The 20,442-nt window shown below is 39.0% G+C and overlaps 1 protein-coding gene across 1 annotated transcript; it reads right to left on the bottom strand.

Annotated features, from left to right (window-relative positions):
- Positions 1-2,462: 2,462 nt before the first annotated feature.
- C1H3orf85 (chromosome 1 C3orf85 homolog) lies at positions 2,463-19,878 on the bottom strand. Its single transcript, XM_030235171.2, has 4 exons — positions 19,771-19,878; positions 10,764-10,912; positions 10,481-10,566; positions 2,463-8,731 (listed from the first exon to the last, which is right to left on the bottom strand). Exons 1-4 carry the CDS (start codon positions 19,817-19,819, stop codon positions 8,632-8,634), a joined length of 384 nt encoding a protein of 127 aa, XP_030091031.2. The 5' UTR covers positions 19,820-19,878; the 3' UTR covers positions 2,463-8,631.
- Between the last annotated feature and the right edge of the window lie 564 nt (positions 19,879-20,442).

The following is a 20,442-nucleotide window of genomic DNA, read 5'->3' as shown; positions in this document are numbered from 1 at the left end:
AGTAAATTTGAAATTAAAATTCTATTCAAATTCTATTGAAACTAAATCTAAAAGATCACTTTGTGCTTCCACTTCACTATTTTCAGCTGCCTCATGCAGACACTTCCCCTCCTCACCTGTTCTGTGCTTCTTTGTGCCCCAGCTCCAGGCTGCATCTGCCAGACATGAGCTCTTCCCAGCCAAACTCACTCACTCCCATGGATGCTTTGCTCTCCTGGAAGGAGGCAAACTTATTTTTTGATTCAGTTTTTACTCTCCCAAGCCAAATTTCTTTCCAATGTTGTGTTTCCACTAAATAAAGACTTGCTCTCCTTATATAAGAAGAAGCTCAGGAGTATTTCTGTTGCAAAATAGGGCTCATAGTTGGTGTTTAACTATGCTATTTAACTGTTTCTACACTTACCAAGGAGTTACACCTTCATTTTTCTCTGTTCTTTTCCCAGACATATCAATATTAACCTCTGAATGTGAAATGTGCTTATCTGCCAAAGTTTTTAGTGGATACCAGCTCAAAAATTGACTAAAACACTTTTTCAAACCACTAAATCGGAAAAATACATGCAGCTCATTACTAACTCTTGCCACTAGGCATGATGGTAATCAATTGATTTAGGCTGATTATCGGCTGATTTGAGAGGTGTTTTGGGCTTTACAGAAGGTGCTAATATTGAGACCTGGGATTTATTCAATGATGTGCTGAATGACTTCCAGGACTGATGTCATCTTGCAAGAAGAAATTCTTGAGTCATCCCATGTAGTTTTAAAAATCTGAGGCTCTTTTTGGAAGACTCTCTTTCTCTCACCATTATGATAGTACTATGAAGAGGAAGAAAAAGTCGGTGAATTTAATTCAAACAATCTGGAGCTTTGTGGGACAAAATGAAACTCGGTCCAGAAGCTAGAATCACTAGTAGTAGCTGTAGTTTCAATAAGGCTGTGTCAATAAGCCATTTTGCAGATTTAAATTAATTTCATATCCTTTTGACTGACCTGATTTCCTCTGAATGTGCTTAAAGAAAGTATTTCCTCTGTAAGTTTGCCAAGGCCACAAGGTTGAGGGTTAGTGCTAAAAAGCATCTCTACTAGAACATGGAAAGGAATTCAGGTAATTCAGATGGTTATCTATGCATAAGTTAGTAAAAATACAAGTAACCTCTCTTCATGCAACTTTCAACTGGAGTTGAAGTGTCATGTATATCCATGCATGTATATTTGTGGGCTGAAAATTTTAATTGTTCTTCTGCTGGTCAATAAGATGAGTGCCCAGCAGGACCTGTGCTCATTCCTCCTAAAAGGAAAGACAACATAACAGGATCTGCAGCAAAATTTGCAGCTTGGCATTCAAGATTAAATATGATTTTATAGTTTCTAAGAAATGTAATATTAAAAAATGTATAAAAGCTGTAAAATTAAAATAAATACATAAACCCAACTGAAAAAAAATCACAACTCTTATTTTCTTCAAATTGCTCAAGCCTGCTTCAGTGACATTGAGCCCAAGGAAGAGATTAAAATTAAAAATTGAGTTTCACTCTCAAAGGAGACACTGCTAGCACATTATTATATCTGTCTTTTGTAGGGATTGTTCTATTCTACCTGTGCAATCTTTGCATGGATTCCTCACCCTCCAATGTTTCCACTGATGAAGTACCTGTATAACTGCTATCGTTAATTATTTTTGGAGGCACTGCCATACCATATTAGCAGGGCATCCATACATGCTGGAAAAGCCTCAGGCCTCATTATCACCTTGTAATCCACTGACACTTTCCAGCCTTTTTTGGAAATCCATGTTCCCACTGTGAACTGTTATGCCATCTTAACAGACAACTTTTCTGAGTTTAAAAAAAAATCTGTGGTACATATTTACTTGCATTAATACAAGCTTGGAGATCTCTAAAGCCCATGGTTTAGCAATCTCTTATTGGTCCATTCCATTTAGCTTCCAATCTAGGCAATGGGGAAAAGAAGAAAACGAAGCAGGCATATATATATATACACATATATATATATACACACACATATATATATATATACACACATATATATATATATACACACATATATATATATATATAGAGAGAGAGAGAGAGAGAGAGAGAGATACATGTATTTAGCCTGTCCTTGAGGAGACTGTCTACAAAACTGTAGTTTAGTCACAAGTTAATAACAATCCTGTCACAAGATAATGAGACAGAAACACAATCCGTTTTTTGCATTGGACATAATGATTGGTAGGGCTGCTGCACATCAAGTGATCTTGTACTAGAAAGGTAATGCATTCACTTCTGTCCTCTTCAGTGCTGTGAGCTATTTTGTGTGAGTCTGAAACACACGTTTCAGGATGTCCAATATTAGGGTGTGGTAAGATCAACTCTAAATTGATTGAGTCCTGATGCTGCAAGACTTGTACGAGAAGATATATCACTTGTACCAGGGTCAAATGCAAAGGACAGATCCAGTCTTTGCCAGCCAATTTATTGACACAGATGAGCTACTTTCAATCCTTGCTCAGAACCAGAACTGACAGTTTCAAAACATTTCTCTGAGAGTTCCCATTCCAGACAACTGGATATTAACAGCAGTCTCAAGCTAGCAGAATTCAGGGCACATTAGTTCAATTTGAAAAAGATTCTGAGAAAACTTGGCTTGCCAAGGCTGTCTAGTGAGCTTCTGAAACAGATACAGTTATCTGTTCCTGGTTCTCCTGACTCATTTCTTCTAATCAACTGGCTACACTGTAGGTGATGCAGTCTTCTTCTGCGTAAATCTCTATTACTCATTAATAGTTCTTTCAGAAGCTGATTTTAGGAGGGTGTGAGTAAATTTTCAGCATATGTTGGTAACTGCCCCTCCATTTCCACCATGAAATTTAACATGTTATTTAAGAACTGACAAGAAAAATCTTGTCAAATAGGATCCTGTCCTCAGTTGTCACTGCTCCCATTAATAACGTAGCTTCAAAGCTTTCACTGTGGGAAAGAGGGGTCTATCCGATGAGCAATTCTCTCAAAATCCTTCAGCCTTCTTTTCTGGTATCAGACTAGCATGCCTAAATTACAAAAATTATAATTTCAAGAGAAAGTACTTTTTTGTAAATCTCTTCTTTTGTAATTGCTGCTGCATATGCTGTTCCTGATCCAGTTGACTTGACAGATCAAGGTAACCTGGACATTTTAGTGAGGCACAGAGTAATCTCTGGTTCCTATAAACAGTACCTGTAGTTGTACTTGAGCTAGATTTAATCCTCTGGCAATTATTAAGAGAATGAAAATAGATTTTAGCTTGGGGCGGAGAGGATGAGAAAGGAGTATGAAACCATGTAATCCTGAATAATGAAAAGGGAGGTTATTTTCTTATTTGTAGAAAAATTATTTCTGTTATCCACAAAGTATGATATTGAATTGTTTGTACACTTAGCAAAAGGTAACTGTTTCAAATGATTTATGAGTAAAATCATGGGGTTTTTAAATTTTTATTCCTCTTAAGTTCACTATTGAAATGTTTTAAATAGGCTCTTCCTCATTACTGCAAGTCCTCTAAATTTAAAAACCACAAGTCAGCACATGTAGCTTTGCTATAATGTAGTTGCTTTATGAGATACCACTGGAAAATTCAGACTGCATCCTGCCCACATTTTAATGTGGGGCTGTATAGGTCCCAGGCCATCAGGAAGCTTGTGTTAGATCTTTTGGCAGTGAGCCTCCTGCCTGAACTCCACAGCAAGGGTAGCACCATAAATATTTCAACAGAGACACCAAGAGGAAGCAGCACTTTATAGTTCTCAGTGCTCTGTTCAACTAAAGCCAGTTTGAAGTTACAAATAATATCTTTTTTAAGTATTTCTTCTAAATAACTACCAAATCAGTTGTTTTTCACTGCTAGGCAGCCATTGCCACCATCCACGGTTTTCTTTTTTGTCACTTTCTTTCTGTGCTTGTTTTCTTGCGCTCAGATAGTCCTACCTTCATTTTGAAGATGTTACAATAACTGCCTTCTCATTGCACCTTGCACAGTCCGGCCTTGCATTTATGATAATAGGATTGACAGCAGTTGTAAGGATGTTTTATAAGCCTTCCTTGAGTAAGCTCCCCGCTGCACAGCAGCTTTCAATCACAAGCAGAACATAGCTGAATTATTCAGATGGGATTTCACATACTTATTCAGTTCTGCCACGGAGGCAGTGACTGGCATGAAATCACCTTAGCAGTGGCTGCTATGACCAGGAATAAGGAGGTGAATAGAAAGTGTCACTCCAAGCTGACTATCCTGTGATGCCTCATAGAGAAAGAAGCTTTTAGGAGTTTACCCTAGAGGGCTGAAATTCATCTTTCTGTCCCTTCTTGTCTCCCTGTCCCTGTCTGGATTGACATTGGCATAGGGAAACCTTGCTCCCCTTGGGAGGCGGTGATTAAATTTGCATTATGAGTCTCAATGAGTACTTGTTCTATCTCTAAGGCAGTCAGCTGCAGCTCTCAGCCTGCCTAGTGCTGCAGTGGGATGTGGCTTGGGCTCGGGCTCAAAAGGAACAGATATTTCCTGTGTTGCCTTGCGTTGATCACCTTTACAGATATCCAGCTTGATACCACTTATCTCTCATAGAAGGAATTGCTCCTCTTTTTAGCAGCTGGTAGAAAATTGAAATTCATATCTCTTCAACAGTCTTTGAGGCAGAATAGTAATTATTGATGTTTGTTTACTTAATAGTCACATACAAAGACTGCTTATTTCCTGGCTGAACTTTTTGCTTTTTGGATAACTTTCCATGTTTATATTTTAACTACTGAGCTCATGTTCTCTAGTGCAAAACACTAACAATTTATTTCACAATCTACATGAAGTGGTTGTGGCAATGCACCTGCCTCAGGTGGGTGGTTTATATACTTAATCAGCCAACATAAATTGCTTTGAACACAGCTCACTCTTGCTGGCAGCCAGCAGCAGGTGCAGATTAGATGAGCATTTTGTCTCAGCTGTTCTGGTTTAAATTAAGACAACAGAAGATCAAATGTAAAGCAAGGCACAATATCAGTGTGATACAAGCTCAAAAGGTTTATGCATTAAAATTATCTGGGACCAGGTTCAGTCACATGAACTACAACAGTGATGAAGCAGTGCATAGAACTTTCATTGAATACCAGTTGCCACTGTTCTGTTTGAAGAAACCATTTCAGGTCACAAAACAAGTGGTTTTTTCTCATTACCTCTATATACTCACCTGCTGAGTTTATAGACAACTGTATCTTAGTACCTATCCCACATTCAACACTTGTAATGTAGATTATATATAGGTTACTTGGATTCTACAGCTTTTTCTATTCATTGTGTTCAGAATGACTTGCTTTTCTCATTAAAAGAAAGCTGTGGAGTACTAATCTTTTTCTTCAATTATTATTGAAATGACCAGTCTTCTTACTTCTCCTGTCATGTCTGACTACAGTGAATTCCTTCTCTGTTTCCCTAAAAAAGCAAGGCTCCTACAACCATGTTGTCTCCATAGGTACGTGTTTATCCCTTATGCCTAGCCACAGTAATTTTTTAACTTGTGGGCTGTTTTCAATTCAACTTGGCAGAGTAGAAAAGATTGCAAAGGCAGTTTGAGTCTTCTAAGATTGGGAAAATTAGGGATACAAAAAGCTGGGGAAATAGGCAAGTGCTCTGAGGAAGGATTTGCAGCATGACTGACTTGCCACTCCTGTGGGAGGGATACCCTGTAAGGGCCTTGCCTGGCAAAAAGCTGCTGCTGGAAATAGATATCAGCGATGAGACACCTGGAAATCCTGATTTCTGTCATTCTGTTATTCTAATCACTGTGTTCACATAAGTCAGAAAGAGTTGGAAAATCAGGCTGCCTGGTGGATGTTCTTCATCCATCCAGTTAACATCTATATAGAGACAAACCTGACTCTAGCTTCCTGTGACTACTCTTCCTCTCTGCATGTTCCCTCTCTCTCAGAGGAACTCTGTTCTCTCTAGCCTCAGCGAGCTCTGGTATTTGTGTGGCTTAGGGTTTTTTTCCTCAAGAAAACTTGCAGTATTCAGAAAATAATAATAAATACTGCTCTCCGTTGCACCAGAAGCAAAATGCCCTGAGACCTGTAATTCCACTCCCACAACCAGCACAGATGTACTTGAAGTTCTCTTTAGTTTAACACTATTCCTTCATTTTCTCATTGCTAAGGTATTGCATGTGTCGAAAAAGCTCTGCTGCATAGAAAAAGCAAGGAGATAAAACTTGTAGGTGGAAACATAAAGATGTGTTGGAAAAGTCAGCAGAAAAGGGTCCAGCTTTACTTGTGTTAAAGCGCTGAAACAATATGTGAAGATAAATGGGGAGCAAATTCACAGAGTAAACATTTTACCCTGTTATTAATAAATGCAGATGAAGGAGTTTAATATTCAAATGCTGTGAAAGCCATTTGCTCATTGTCATGAGTGGCATGTATTTGACAACACAAAATAAGCACCTCATCCTCCACACTACTCATGCGTGCACAATTCTTCCCATTTAATTCAGCAAGACTAATTATCTGAATTAGTGACATTAGCTTGAAGCTATGGATTTGCAGATTGAGTATCGAGTCTTTGGCTTTCAGAACAACTCCTTTAAAGGAATTAGTCATGTCTAAGTACAACAGATCTGTCAAATTGCATCCCCTGGCATTGTCTGACTTTTTGGTCGCAAAGCCAGCTTTGTCAAGACTGTCCTCTTGGCAATAGACAGTGGTTATCCTAATTTTATGGCTCTGACAACCCTAAAATGGCTCATAAGGGTTAGGCAGTTACCTCACTAGCTGACAGCAGATAGTAGCTGATAGCACTTCACATTGCCTTCCACCTCACTAATGGACTTTGTCATCCCCACTCCAGGGATGTCTACTGTCCATCTGCAAACCAGCTCCTGAGCTACCCCCATTTTGGTTTAACTTGACATGCAGGCATGAAAACTGCAATTTATGCACAGAGAGATCACAAACCTCTGCCTTGACAGAAATGACATCAATTAGAGAGATGGGCAGAAAAGAGCAGTACTTCAGGAACAGGTTCGCAAGTGGTGTGAGCATCAACGCCTGCAGAGTTGCAACTTCTCTGGGACCAGCAAGATGCTCAGCTGGAGCAGGTGCATCCTTGCAGTTGTAATGCATATCCACTTAAAATAAAAGGCAATGCTTATCCTTACAGTCCTGCATTTTGCTATAAATTGAAGAGTTTCAGTAATTCCATCATGTCTGTACTGCTGCTGAGGAAAATACTGGAATCTTTTGGGTCTGGAGCCCTAGCTTATCCAAAATTGACCAGTGCAGAGAAGGCAGGCAGCAAGGACAGGCCACGACTGTGTTTAACAAGTGAGGTCTTTAGACTATACATCACTTGTCACCCCTTATCTTTGAATGAACTGTTCATAATTAAGTAGTGTGACTAAAGATCTAAAATCCTACATGGCAAACACTGAACTTGCACCTCATTTATCTCTTTCAAGTGTTTAATGTATTTTCAGCTTCAGTTAACGAATAATGGCAATTTCAGGCCCATTGTCCTATGCAGGGAAATTAATAATGGCCTAAGGATAGTTTCATACCTAGAAGCATGGTAGATTGCTAAAAAGCCAGAATGTGGATTTCTTTCTAGAAGATCCAACATTATCTTCAAATTTGTTCCAGTTAGTGTACAGTCTATATTCACAAAGAATCCTGAAAGCACAGCATGAAGAAACTGCTCTTTTTGCACAAAAAGCAAGTAAAAGTTTCCTTCCTTGACCTACCCTGCCATTAGGTTACCATACATTTTGTTTTCCTCAACAGGTCATCTTTATTCATACAGGAATTTTGACCAAGTTTGAAAAAGCTTTTAATTGCTAGCATTATATTAATAACATATAAAAGAAACATAGAAGCCTCATCCTCTCTTCAAAGATGTTCTGAAATAAGGTATATTAATTAATAGGAACCAGGAAACTTCCAAGCACAAGAACATAAAGAACATTTGTCACCACCATTTTCTTTATAGAAAAGGAGCCGTGAATGTTTCTACCATTTCCTATTTCTGTGGAGTAAGAAAAAACAACTCACAGTAATAGCTATGAGTTCAGTTCACTTTGGCATTTGAGACCAAGTACAGCAGATTAAATGAGGAAAGAGAAGTGTTGACACAAATGAAAGTGTACTACAACACCTACTACTAGTACTTGAAAAAATGGAAATGCACTTGAACTACAGAGGTATACCTGAAGCAAATGTGCTCTACTTCTCTCATCCATCCAAAGTGATGGGTTTTCATTACTTATTCACCTCTCAAAAATGTTTAATGTTTAAGGAAAATACTGAGAAATAAAAATGTGGTTTTCAGTCACAGAAGCAGGAATGCATGCCTTCAAATAATTGTTTAGTCAAAATAATGTTTTACGTGAAAACACTTGGTATTTTCAAACCCAACCTGCTAAAAGTTCATGGTTGGTTTTCTTCAACTTCTTATTCAATTTACCACGACCTACATCTCAGTTCTACTTATGAATATAAAATATGCAGTATTTATACATAGAATTAGTGTGTTAATTTTAGGTTTAGACCCAAGTGGGATGAGATAAAGTCATCTTATGAAATACATAATGGCAAATACATAACATGCTATATCCTAACATCGCCAGATACAAGATGTGTAGGATTTAATAGCTTGTTGCTGGAGAAGAGTCCCGGACTGCTGTAGTTGCTCCATGTAGGATCTGATGTTGCTGCTAGAAAAGATGGAATAAATTGCTTTTAGAAAAAAAAAAACCAAAAAAAAACCACACAGAATTAATTTAAAGACCCTGTCAACATCTGTAGTCTTCAGATTTGCCAGCTTTTGCAAATGTTTTCTTCTGGAAGTACAGCCCATGAACCAAATCCCTGCATAGGTTGTATAGGCTTTCCATTTCAGAATTATCACTAGTCAAGAAAAAAAAGGTTGAAAAAAATTGTTCTACTTTTCTATAATGGTCTTTGTAACTTCTAGCTTGATGCTTCTTTGCTACTATATGGCTTCTCAAAAACTCTAGATGTCAATTCCAGTCACATTAGCATTGGGAAGTTTATTTCAGTCTGTGAGTTAACTAGCCTTGCTTTGAAATCATAACCATATTTCAGTGGGAGTGCCTGCAAATGTGTTTATGTAAGTGGCTTTAATCCTGTCATACGACAATCATTAGGATTATCTTTCTGGAGGCATAACTCATTCTGAAGTCTGCGTGGCAGCTGCTGAAATCACAGCCATCAAGCACATGGATGCACAACCAGTAATTAGACAAAGGGCTTTTCTCTGTGAGAAATTTTTCTGATGGGAAAGACAGTGGGTTTTTTTCAGAAAACTGAATAAAGTGTCTTCAGGTAAATTTGTCATAAGGCAGAAGTGACTGCTATCCACCCATATCAGTATCAGAAACTGTGAATGAATAACCTGGTGCTTCTTTCCTGTTGCCCAAAGGCACCAGCTGAAGCCTCAGCAGAAGAGAAAGTAAATTATAGCTTTTAGCTATTCTCTCCTCCTTTGCTTCTGCTCAGGGTAAGTGAAACTGGTGTCACCTTTCAGGTGGAACAGTCCTGAAAAGCTCAGAGAGTCTCCAAGTCTTATAAAAAGGTCGTTTCAAAAGCTGCTTTTCAAAATGAAACATGTTTTCAAAAAGAAAGGTACTTTCATCAATAAAATTCAAAGCATATGCAATTCAAAGTATATTAGAAGTTTACCCATTTTCCTATTAGTGGTTTCAGTTAGACTGACAGATTGTTGTCTTAGTAATTATTTTAAGCACTGAAACTGTAGAGTTTAGTTCTACCTGCTCCTGTCTATTTTTAAGGACTGCAGTATCTTCACAGGAAAAGTGTTCCACAGGAATAATGTGGATACTGTGCTTGTCCAACGCAATAATTTAGTAATTGTTCCCTAAATTTGAAAAAATTTTGTTCCAAAAACGTGTCCAATTTTAGTACAATCCTTAACAATTTCTCTGAGACAGTTTGCAACACTTCATTTCATGTACTCCTGTGCCATTCTATAAATATTTCTTTTACCAACTGCTATGTCTCATTCTCTGTTTTGTTCTGCCGAGGTTTTAGTCCACACTGAATATAGTTTTGTCACTGAAATAGATGGCATTTTTTATCTTTTCTTTTTCTCCTCAGGAATTGCTTTCTGTCTGCTTTTTAAATCAACTCTATAGGAAGCAGTTTAGTTGGAATATATATTCTTTAAGCCCTTAATGAGCTTTTCCAAAACATACTCAAAAAAGACTCTACCACAATAAAATGACCGCATTTAAATAACCATTAAACTTGGACAGCAGAAACAAATCGTCTTTAATTTTTCAATATACAATTGGGTTTTTCACTGTATCAGGTTATGACACTATAAACCAATTGTCAGCAGTTTTTTAGGGGTCAGTTTTACTTACTTAGGTACACACAGGCTCCAAGTCTATGAAATGCTCTCTTGAGATACCCCATTGAACACAGCTCTCGAAGGATCAAAGGCAAAAGGGTCCAAGTCCATGTAGTATTGTGCTGTTTCCCTCAAAGCTGCCCATGATTCACTAATCTGAAGTAGATCAATACAGAAAGGAATATTCTGAGCTTTAATACTAAATAAATATTCTCTGTGACTACTGAGCAGCCTTGCCCATGTTGATAAATCAGAAAAATTTTCTCCCTTGACCCTAAGGATTTATGTTACACATTAATTCCAGACCCATGCTTTCTATTTCTCAGTAGGTGCTGCATGAGGAAGGAAGATACCTGTTCAGCCACAGTGTATGCCCACGTGTTCTGGCTGCTGTCTGAGTCCCAGTAGCTTGGAGAATATGGTACGTGTCGTTTGAGCCGCATGAATTGATTCGCTGATTCTTCTGTCAGAAAGGGTGCTCCAAGGACACTCAAAACAGAAGCTGGTGAATATTTTTCATATCATAAAAATATGTTAGAATGTGCACTTCAATAATACACTTTTATCCACAGAACACTGTTTTGAATCTGTAGTAATAAAAATCAAAGATGGTCCTACCTTAGATTCACAGAAAGAATATTTCTTTTCAGGCCCGAAGTTAATAAAATAAATGTTCTAAATCATTATTTTGCTGTTGAATCTGAAGTAAATAAATTTGCAACTTAATTAAGGAACTAATTTATTTTTAATGCTGTAACGGTTTGAGCTTGGCACAATGCTAGTGCCCTCATGAAAACGCTTCCTCCATGGTGTCTGCTGTGAGATGTGATCAGAAATAGAGTAAAGCAGACTCCAGTTTAGGAATAAAAGGGAAAAAAAAACTTTATTAACTGACAAATATAAAAGAAAACACACAGAACATGGGATGAAAACTTTCCAAAAACATTCCTCTTCCCCCCACTAAATTTCCAATACATTCACCCTTCAGATCACCTCATTCTATCACTGCTCTTCAGATTATCAATGCTCAGTTCATGGAGGAGAGAGGAGTCCCTCTTGCACCATGAGCTTCCCCAGGAAACATAGTTGAAACTTCTTGTGTTTCCATGTCACACGTGGCACCGCCTGTAGATCTGCCATGGTGACATCTTCCTTCCATGCCCAGTGTTCTCACCGCTGGACCAGAGCTGCTTCTAGGGTTTTCCTTTTTAAAGGATGCTTTGCCCAGTTCCAAAAAGAGCACAGTCTCTCACTTTTGGGACACCTGTCCCTCCCCCCCTCCCCCCCCCCCCCAGATTTCACCCTCTGGGGCCGAGGGGTCTCGAGAACAGAGATCATCTTCTTCTTCTTCTTCCCTGGAGATGGAGGGGCACCAACCACCACCCTCCTCACCCATCGTCTCTGTTCATGCCACTCCTTCACATCACATCACTGCACTCTCTTGGCTCTAAGCCATTGCCTCCCCCCTGAAATGCAGTCTCTGTGTCACAGGAAAAAAAAAATGGTTCTGTCCATGGCCATACAAGAAAAGTCCAGCCAAAGGCCACTCTATCACCTCCTCCCACCTAAGATTCTTTTCAGCTTCTCTCGTGGCTCATTTCCTCTTATCTCTTTCTCTCTTCTCATTCAGCTCCAGGAGGAATCAGCATTTGCAAGGTTTCCAGCATCCAAGAAAAGGGTTAAAAGTCCCAGGCTTTGCCTGTCCAGAACTCCCACGACAGCTCTGCCAGGCACTTTCTCACAGCACACCCGCCCCACCCACACGCCACCCCCCCTTCTCGACCGGCCGTGCTATCAAATTTCAAGGTGGCACAGGCACAGACACGAGCTCTCTCTCTCTCGGGGGGTGGGGTGGACTGCCCAAAGCCTCTCAGGGTTTCAGGGTTCCTCCACCCTTCCATCTCGCAGGGGCCTTCACCTCCCTTCTCTGTCCAAGGTCCAGCCTACCTCATCCAGCTGCATAGCTTCCCCTCCCCCACCCAGCCCACAGCTGGGCAGGGAAGGTCTGACCTCTTCCACCCACTGGAACCAAGAGATCTTCCCCCTGGGAGTTCTCTGTTTTTAACCCCCTGTGTTTTCAGAGGCATAACTATGTCCTCAGTGGCCACACCCGGTGCCAATATTCAAATCTGAGCACCTATTGGTTTGACCACAGCATCCCAAAAACCTGACTTCCTCTCAAACCATGACAAATGCAAATTTCTTTTTACAAAAATCCTCTTAGACTGTATTGCACTAGTCTCAGGAGTGCTGAGAGCCTAACATCTTTTAAAATAACAAAAACCCTACCCATGAATGTATCTATGGTTTCTGAACTTCCTGGTTTATATATGATATTTACTCTCATTGATATCAACATAGAAATTGCATGCTTGGAAATTACTTTCTGAAGATATTGCACTTCTAATCTTGTTATTGCATTGCTTCAGATAGCTTTTGAGGTCACCATAGATGCAGAAGGAGTCCTTGCAGATCTTGAAAAAACATATTTCACAAGATAAAGGTCAGAATTCCTCTTTAGCCTCATATAAAAGTTCCTGGTACAGAAAAAAAGCCTTTTCCTTTTAGTCTCAAGTGTTTGAGACAAATTAATTTTGAGACATAAATTAATTTAGGGCTAAAAGAGTCCAAAATAGTATGTCAGTACAAATCACACGATTTTTAATGAACCACTGATTAAGATGGAGGTCAGATCCATCAGCTGAGCTGAGGCCAGTGTCTGTAAACAGCTGTGCTCCAATTTAGTCAAGTGGGTTTAAATGGACACTTGAGAGTGACTTGCACATACTTGGAACACAAAGGGCCAAGAACTTGAACCCTTTTCTAATATGTCTTAGAGTAGGAGCTCAGCAGGGCAAGCTATAACCTCACTCACAGCTCTCCTGATTCCTGAATTTCTAGGAGGAAAATCCATCTGGGAGTATCAAATGTTTGCTTTCACATGCAATTTCAGTTGAATCCAGTTCACTTGTAGATGATCAGGAAAGCCAGCAATAATTACAATATCGTTGCTTTTTATTTTTTTTAATAAAAGAAAATGTTTTCTGAATTCATATAGGTAGAAAAAATGTGAGCTAGAGTGTTTGCTGCTCCCTTTCACTTTGTTTATTTTCAGTGCCAAAAAATGCTTTAAAAAGAAGATGAGAAAGAGTTTATACAGTAATGAACAAAAAAAAAAAAGTGAGGATGGTTGTAATCTTTGCTCTTAATATAGACATCAAATAGTACTTTTCTAAAGTTACTTAGCAAGCAATCACAGTCCCTGCTACTTCAGTTTCTTCATATTCCAAGTTACTATAATCATAAACTGGAGGTAGAAGTTTTAGGGTAGGGAGTTTTCAAGGAATACCATCTTCAAAAATGTTACCAACTCCATGAAAAAAAGTAAGTTCAGACATTTGGTGGAGAGCTGGGAAAGAAGAAAACATATTTCATGCATATGTCTATTAAACTGCTATACTTGTATTCTAGAGCTGCACAAGAGAAAACTAAGCTTCTGCCAAATTTTAACATTCCTCTGACAATTTACTATTTTCCAATAGAAAAATCTATGAGCCGTTAATTTCTCTTTAGTGAATAAGGGGATTTTTTTTTTTTGGTATTAAATATTTTGTACGCTCATGATTACATTTCTGGACTGAAATAACTGAACTGGATCAGAAAATGACTCATTAAGAGGCTTCCGTTTTCTTTAAATGTACATATAGTTAGTAAGGGCTATTAAACATTACATTTTATCACCAATATGTGCTCTGGCCCTCCAAATTTGAAATAAGCTGCAAAAAAAAAGATCATTAAGCAGGTCTACTTTTTTTTTTTGCTGCCAGCATCTTCAAAAATGATCTCGTCATTCCACAGATGAGACAGCGAGGTGTTATCTTGGCTACTGTGGTGCAGAGACCTGCATCTTCAGGGTATTATATGTCAATTTTTAATATATAGTGCGCTCTGGCTGCATCTGTATCCAATAAGAAATGCCACCCCTAACTAGGCTAAGTATTCACTTTGAAGTGCATTTGCCTGCTCTGAGGAGAGGCAGGTATGCCAGCACTGCTCTTGGCTCTTCTTGTCAATGCTGACACCCAGTTCTTATTCTTTTCTAGCTGCTATTTCATTTCCTGGGAGCTGTCTCTGCAGAACTTGTCCCCAGCTGCTGGGGCACTCCAAAAATGCAGAAGTACTAAGAGAAAATCAGGTAAGTGCCTTTATATATCACCTAATCCTTCAGGCAAATCTCCTTCTCTCTTTGTCTTGCTGTAAAGATCACAATAAGTCTCTGAACACGGCAAACTTGATTCACCTCTGGAAAAACTCCAGTAAGATGATTGCTAGTATAACCAGAATTAGCCCTGTTGGTCTTTCAGTACAGCAGAGCTCAGAGAAAGCAAGGTCTTCATTTAGCTCTTATGTGGACCAGGGGCCATCAGACCAGCTGTCTCCATCTGAGAAACCCCTCTGAATGCAGTGTAGAGTTTTCATCAAATGAACTATGTCTTCCTTCAATTTAAGTTTCTTGGACTGGGTGTAATTTTCCCCCTCCTTTTGAATAGCTTAACAAAATATTGTGGAAGGATTTGCTTTATAAACACACAGTATTCCTGAAGGAGTGTGTCTTGAAGAAGATTAGGATACTAACCAGGAGATTGGAATTTCAGAGCATCTGATGTGAGACTAGAGGGAGTTAGGAGCAGGTGGGTGATGTTAATAAAATGGCTCATAGTGCGTAAAGTTGAGCTGCATAAAATTAAGAACTTCAAGTTGTACTGAAACAGTTAACTCACCATGAAGATCAGCCAGACATGCTGTAATCTTTTTTTGGTTTGAGGTTTTGGGTTTTTTTTATTATTCAGTACTGTTTTCCTCTCTTAGATAAATATGTGATTTGAAAAGTACTTTTAGATATAAATGTCCCTCTGGGAAAATAGCAGGAACGTCTGTGGAGGGTGAACTATTGCTGAGGTTCTATCAGCTGCTACCAGTTAGAATGTTTCCTTTCATCATCTCCTGAAGATTCACTCAGTGTTCTCACATGAAAAGCAAATTATACAAAGAAATTGGCTGATTTTAGCAAGCAGATGCTTAGCTCACATAATTATTGCCTTCAGCAGATAGTTTTGTCTATCCTGCGCACCTAAAGACATTGTCCAGAGAGAAAATTGTTAGTAGTCATTATTACTACCATGCCTTCTGAACATCTAATTTTGGATTACTATGATCTAAGACTAAAATTGAGAATATATGATGATACAACCTTGCCATCTTTGTCAAAAAAGCAAATGTGCACTTAATCCAGCATTGAGTATATTAAAAAAAACTAAACCAATGACAAAAGTCTGATTATGAAAAGGCATATAAAATATCTTGTAATGTCAAAGTAATAATAAAAAATATCACAGTATAGCAAGCAAACTGCACTCAAAATACAAAATCAACCTGGACACATCTTAAATTGCTGTGCTTTAAAATATCTTCATCCTATACTTGAATGGAAGCATATTTCTCTTTACAAGGATAGATTTCCAGAAAGCAACATACTCAGCTTGGTGCAGCCACAAAATCTTCCCAGGAAGAAATCTTTTTCTATCAGCTGAATGTGCAGTGATCCACTTCATCACACAATCAAAAAGGTGATTATGTGATTAAGTTTTGACACCTTTGCCTGCTAATGGACCTATTTAATTGATATGCGTTTTCTTCTGTAAAAGTTAAGTAGCCATAGCCATTGTGTGCTTCGTAGTCTGGGGAGAGCAGGCAGGCCACAATTTGCACATCTAATGGCAGAGTTTATTGATAAGAAGACAAATCTTCAAACTTGCCTTTGTACAGGATATGTTTCTTCCACTCTCTACCCCAAAGCCTGTTTTTATCCAGATCAGCACTATTGTATAAGTGGTAAGGAGCAAAATTTGGTCTTAGGACCAAAATTTATCCCTGGTGTGCATCTACCACAGGGAAAAGTGCTTTATCTCTGATTTGTTGTGATATTTACAAAAAACCTGACAATGAATTAGCAGCACTTCAAACACTCTCTGTGCACACTATTGTTTCTTCCTAGTTTCTGACCACTTGAAAACACATTACTTAAGTTAATACCAATGTAATTTAAATGTCAAATGTTGGCAATTGCTCTGGGTCCTTTCCTTTAGGTCTAATAACTCTTCTTATTATTGTCTATGGTGACTCTGGTCAAAATCTCAGCTCATGGAGGTAAGGCTGCCAGTCTTATCAGCTCTTTAGGACAGAGCTCGGACAGAGGCTAAACCTGGACAGAGCTAAACTTCAACCTTGCTGAGGTGGCAGATGCTGACGTGGTAGGAACTTTGAAAAGTAAATCAAGTCTGTAGTTCAGGTGTGTTTCCTAAGACTGTGAGCCAGAATGGACCACCTCCCCACCACATTTCAGCTATCTGACTTTCTAAATTTAAGTTCACAAAGTCAGACCACAGAACTCAGTCTGAGGACTCAGAATACCACAGTGCAAGAGCTGAAAAGAACATGGCAGCAGCTACTTCTCTCCTCACTCAAGCATTTCTCTAGATTATGTGGCATTCCATGGAAATCAAGATGTGACTGTCAGTGCAATGCATAAACTAGTTAGATTGCAGCAAAGACAGACTTGTGGATTCTGCAGGCCAACTCTGGCCCAGATGTCACCTTTTTTCAGTTGAAAAGTATAATTGTATTAATGTCTAACACCTGCACATTGCTTTTTTAAAATATTTTTTTTTAATGCTTGTATGTACATGTCAGGACTCATCCCCATAAGGGCCAACAATTGTTGGCATCAGTTCTTGGCACCAATCTGTCACCATCATACTACTAGTTTTATACCCTCTCTCTGGGAGTTCCCATGGGCAGCTCCTTTTAACACTCCTTCACTCTTCTTTCTGCACAGCCAGCTGACACCTTCCAGTCCCTTGCATGACCGCCTTGCCCTTACTGCTCCGCACTGACAACAAACCCGTGCCCTAAATGCTCCGCGCTGCCAACAAACTCCAGCTCTCCTCTTTATCACCTAACACACTTTTTTATAACACCCATCCTTATTGGACATAGCTGTGACCTATTAAGGGCAGGCCTGTTCCTACTCTTTGGTAATTAGTACAGCTGCAACTCCTCAGGGATGAGATTGCCTTCAGCACTACCTCTATTCTCCTACAATCCATCCTCCCACATGTACATAGGCTTTGTATCCTGGAATGTTTGTATGATAACAAGCCATAGAATAGAATTAAATCAGTCAGATTTGCTAATACCTGTTGACAGCAAGATTTAAAGTCATTGATTAGGTGCTTCAACTCTTTCTATATCACCCAGTCTTTGAAATTTTGGCTTTATCTGTTTATTTTTCAAGCTTGAAGTAAAATAGATTTTATTCTTTGACAATTCTTAATTTTATATCACAGGACACACTCTGGTTCAAGAGATGTCATTAACAATCCTTAGAGATACAGCATCAGCCTCATTCCTTCATCAGCAAAGGCAGAGAGGTTACAGACACTTAATGCAGAATTAGCTATTGAACATATTCAATATGTGTGATGATCCCAGGGGTCAGGACAGTTTTCAGGCATGGGTAAATAGCAAGGCAGTTTGGTAAAAATCCTAAATAATCCTAGGGAAGGAGCTACTTCCACTGTAGCAAAGTATTAGAAAAAGCACCAGTCCATTGGTCCTCTCAGTGGGTCCTGTTGAGATTTCCTTTCTACATCCATTTGAGGCAAAACACCCCCATCAGACACCTGAGAGACTTCAGCAATTATCTCAGTGCCAAGACATCACACTCCTACCTCATCCCTTGCTGTTGCACTCTCCAGAAGCTAAAGCAAAAGGTCCAGAGTGCCTATTCTCAGCGCTGTGACCATGGTTTACTATGAGGAGTGATTTATAGCAGCTGAATTGAGGGTATGAAAAAAAATAAGATTCTCATGAGAGTCTTATAGTCTCTATTTTACTTCACCACCCCTTTCACTGTTGCTGAAAAGGATTTACAATTAGTGAAAAACTGAACTGATTGTGATCAATTAAATTTTTAACAGCTCATTAAAAACTAGTTATAAGTAGTTCTGCAAGTATTTTGGAGAATAGAAACCTGAAAAAGAGGGAAAATCAAGACAAGAGACATAAAAGAGAGGAAAGTAAAGTCTTCCAAAAGGAGGGGCCACAAGCTGCTGTGCTCCCAGCTTGGCCTCAGGTAACACTGTTTGTGCTATAAATGGCCTTCAGTGGAAAGGAGGTGAAGTTCAAGAAGATAGGCAAGTACTCAGGAATTGTATCAGTTCAACTGAAGATCAGGAAGGACAAATAAGGGGAAAAGGTTTATAGGTGAGCTCAAACTTGCAGGAGAGACAAAGTCCCTTTCCATCTCCTTATGTCTCTAAATAGCCTCACCTCACTGCAGCCAGAACTCAGTTTCATACTGCATGGAAGTGAATTCACACCATAAGAGAGATTATACCTGACTGTGGTCCCAATTTGCAAAACATTTTTCAATAATCCACAATTAATCATTGTCTCCCTCATTCTGCCTTAGCTACTCACATCATGTATTTACTGCATGTGTATTGGAGCACTCAAATCTAAGAAATGCTTTTAATGCATGCATGTGGATAGACCATCCTGACAAGATACAGGCAATCACTTGGGAAGTCAGCTGTCACTTACTGCCTGCCTGGTTTCTTCTAATTTTCTGAGAAACAAATTAATCCTGCAGCACGTGCATCACTGATCATTGACTGTACCAGTGTGTGCTGCTTTGGGAAGAGCATGTGGTAGCCCTACCCCATCCATTTTCCCTCTGGTCCAAGTTTTACAGGTTGAGTCTTGTTTGTAGATGCTCTGGTTACACAATGCTGTGAAGGATCAGCATCCAGACAGCCTGAGAACTATAAAACAAAGTCTCCTTAAGAAATTCAAGCCAGGTATTCCAGAAATCACTTGTGAAATAGATAATTTTGGGTCCTTATAAATGCATGTGAAATTGTTTCCTACAAACAATAAATGTTGAGATAAGAATAATATTTAAAGAAGATTTTGTAGAAACAGCATCAAGCTCTTTTTACAATTTTAGCAGTTCAGGAAATCATCCTGTAAGAATGCCTTTCAGTCAGAAATGCATCCTTGTTCCTTATACATGAGCAGTAAAAGGCTCAAAAGTATTCACAAGGAGCAGAATCAAACTATATTTCACAAAATTTGCCATGCAATCTTGCGCTCACCCACTCTCCTGTATGTCCCTGCTGCAGTGATTTTCAGTTAATTGTCTTCCTTTGGTGCTATTCTGGTGGTAACACAGGGTTTTTTGCCAGCTATTTAACAAACATGAAGTGAATGACATGAGATAGGATGCCGAGCACTTACCTGTAAACAGCAGAGCAGACGCCAAAATTTGAAACATTTTCAGAGACATGGCAAATTATTCAGAAAGGGTTTCCTTTGTCAAGTGAAGAGAGTGATACAGTTTTATACTTTGTTATCTTTAGGTTTATTAATCATTTACCAGATATGTGTAAGGGGTTGGTTCAGGCAGAGGGCAGGGTACAGTGCTTAGTTCAGATTTGTCCTATATGCCTCTGTTTGTACACTTTGGACTTTGTAAACTGAGCCTCTAATGAGCCATAATGGCTCATTATTGTGTGGATAGATTTACTTCTCTATAAGTTTTATGGTGCAAAATAGCAAATTGGGCTTGTTATATGAGCATTTAACAGGTAAGCCTCAGTCAGTCTTTTGCATGACTATTTTCCCCCTCATGCTGGTGATAGGCACAAGCAGTTTATAGTTTGCTGTAAATACAGATAGTGTTTGAGTCCACCTGCTCTGAGAGCAGTGAGAGTATGCCATATATTTCAGCTGCATACTGCTCAGGTTAAGAAGATAAAGCTATAATAAAATTTACTGAAAAAGCACTAATCAGGGAAGAAGGGAAGAGATTTGGGTTCTGACCTGAGCCAGGCAGAAATCCCAGGGTGTCTTGTTGCCTCCTGCTGTAAGGACTCTGTAATGTGGGACACTATGAGTTCATGCTGCCTT

This window comes from Serinus canaria, chromosome 1 (genome assembly GCF_022539315.1).
Source record: "Serinus canaria isolate serCan28SL12 chromosome 1, serCan2020, whole genome shotgun sequence".
NCBI lineage: Eukaryota > Metazoa > Chordata > Aves > Passeriformes > Fringillidae > Serinus > Serinus canaria.
Note: the sequence above shows the minus strand (reverse complement) of the source record. Positions and strands in the feature narration are given on the sequence as shown.

Excerpts from the sequence above, each read along its gene's own strand:
- C1H3orf85 (XM_030235171.2), bottom strand. The coding sequence starts at position 19,819 with ATGTCTCTGAAAATGTTTCAAATTTTGGCGTCTGCTCTGCTGTTTACA. Across the intron at positions 10,913-19,770 it reads GTCTGCTCTGCTGTTTACAG|CTTCTGTTTTGAGTGTCCTT; the intron begins GTAAGTGCTCGG and ends AATATTCACCAG. Across the intron at positions 8,732-10,480 it reads TTTGATCCTTCGAGAGCTGT|CAGCAACATCAGATCCTACA; the intron begins GTTCAATGGGGT and ends CATCTTTTCTAG.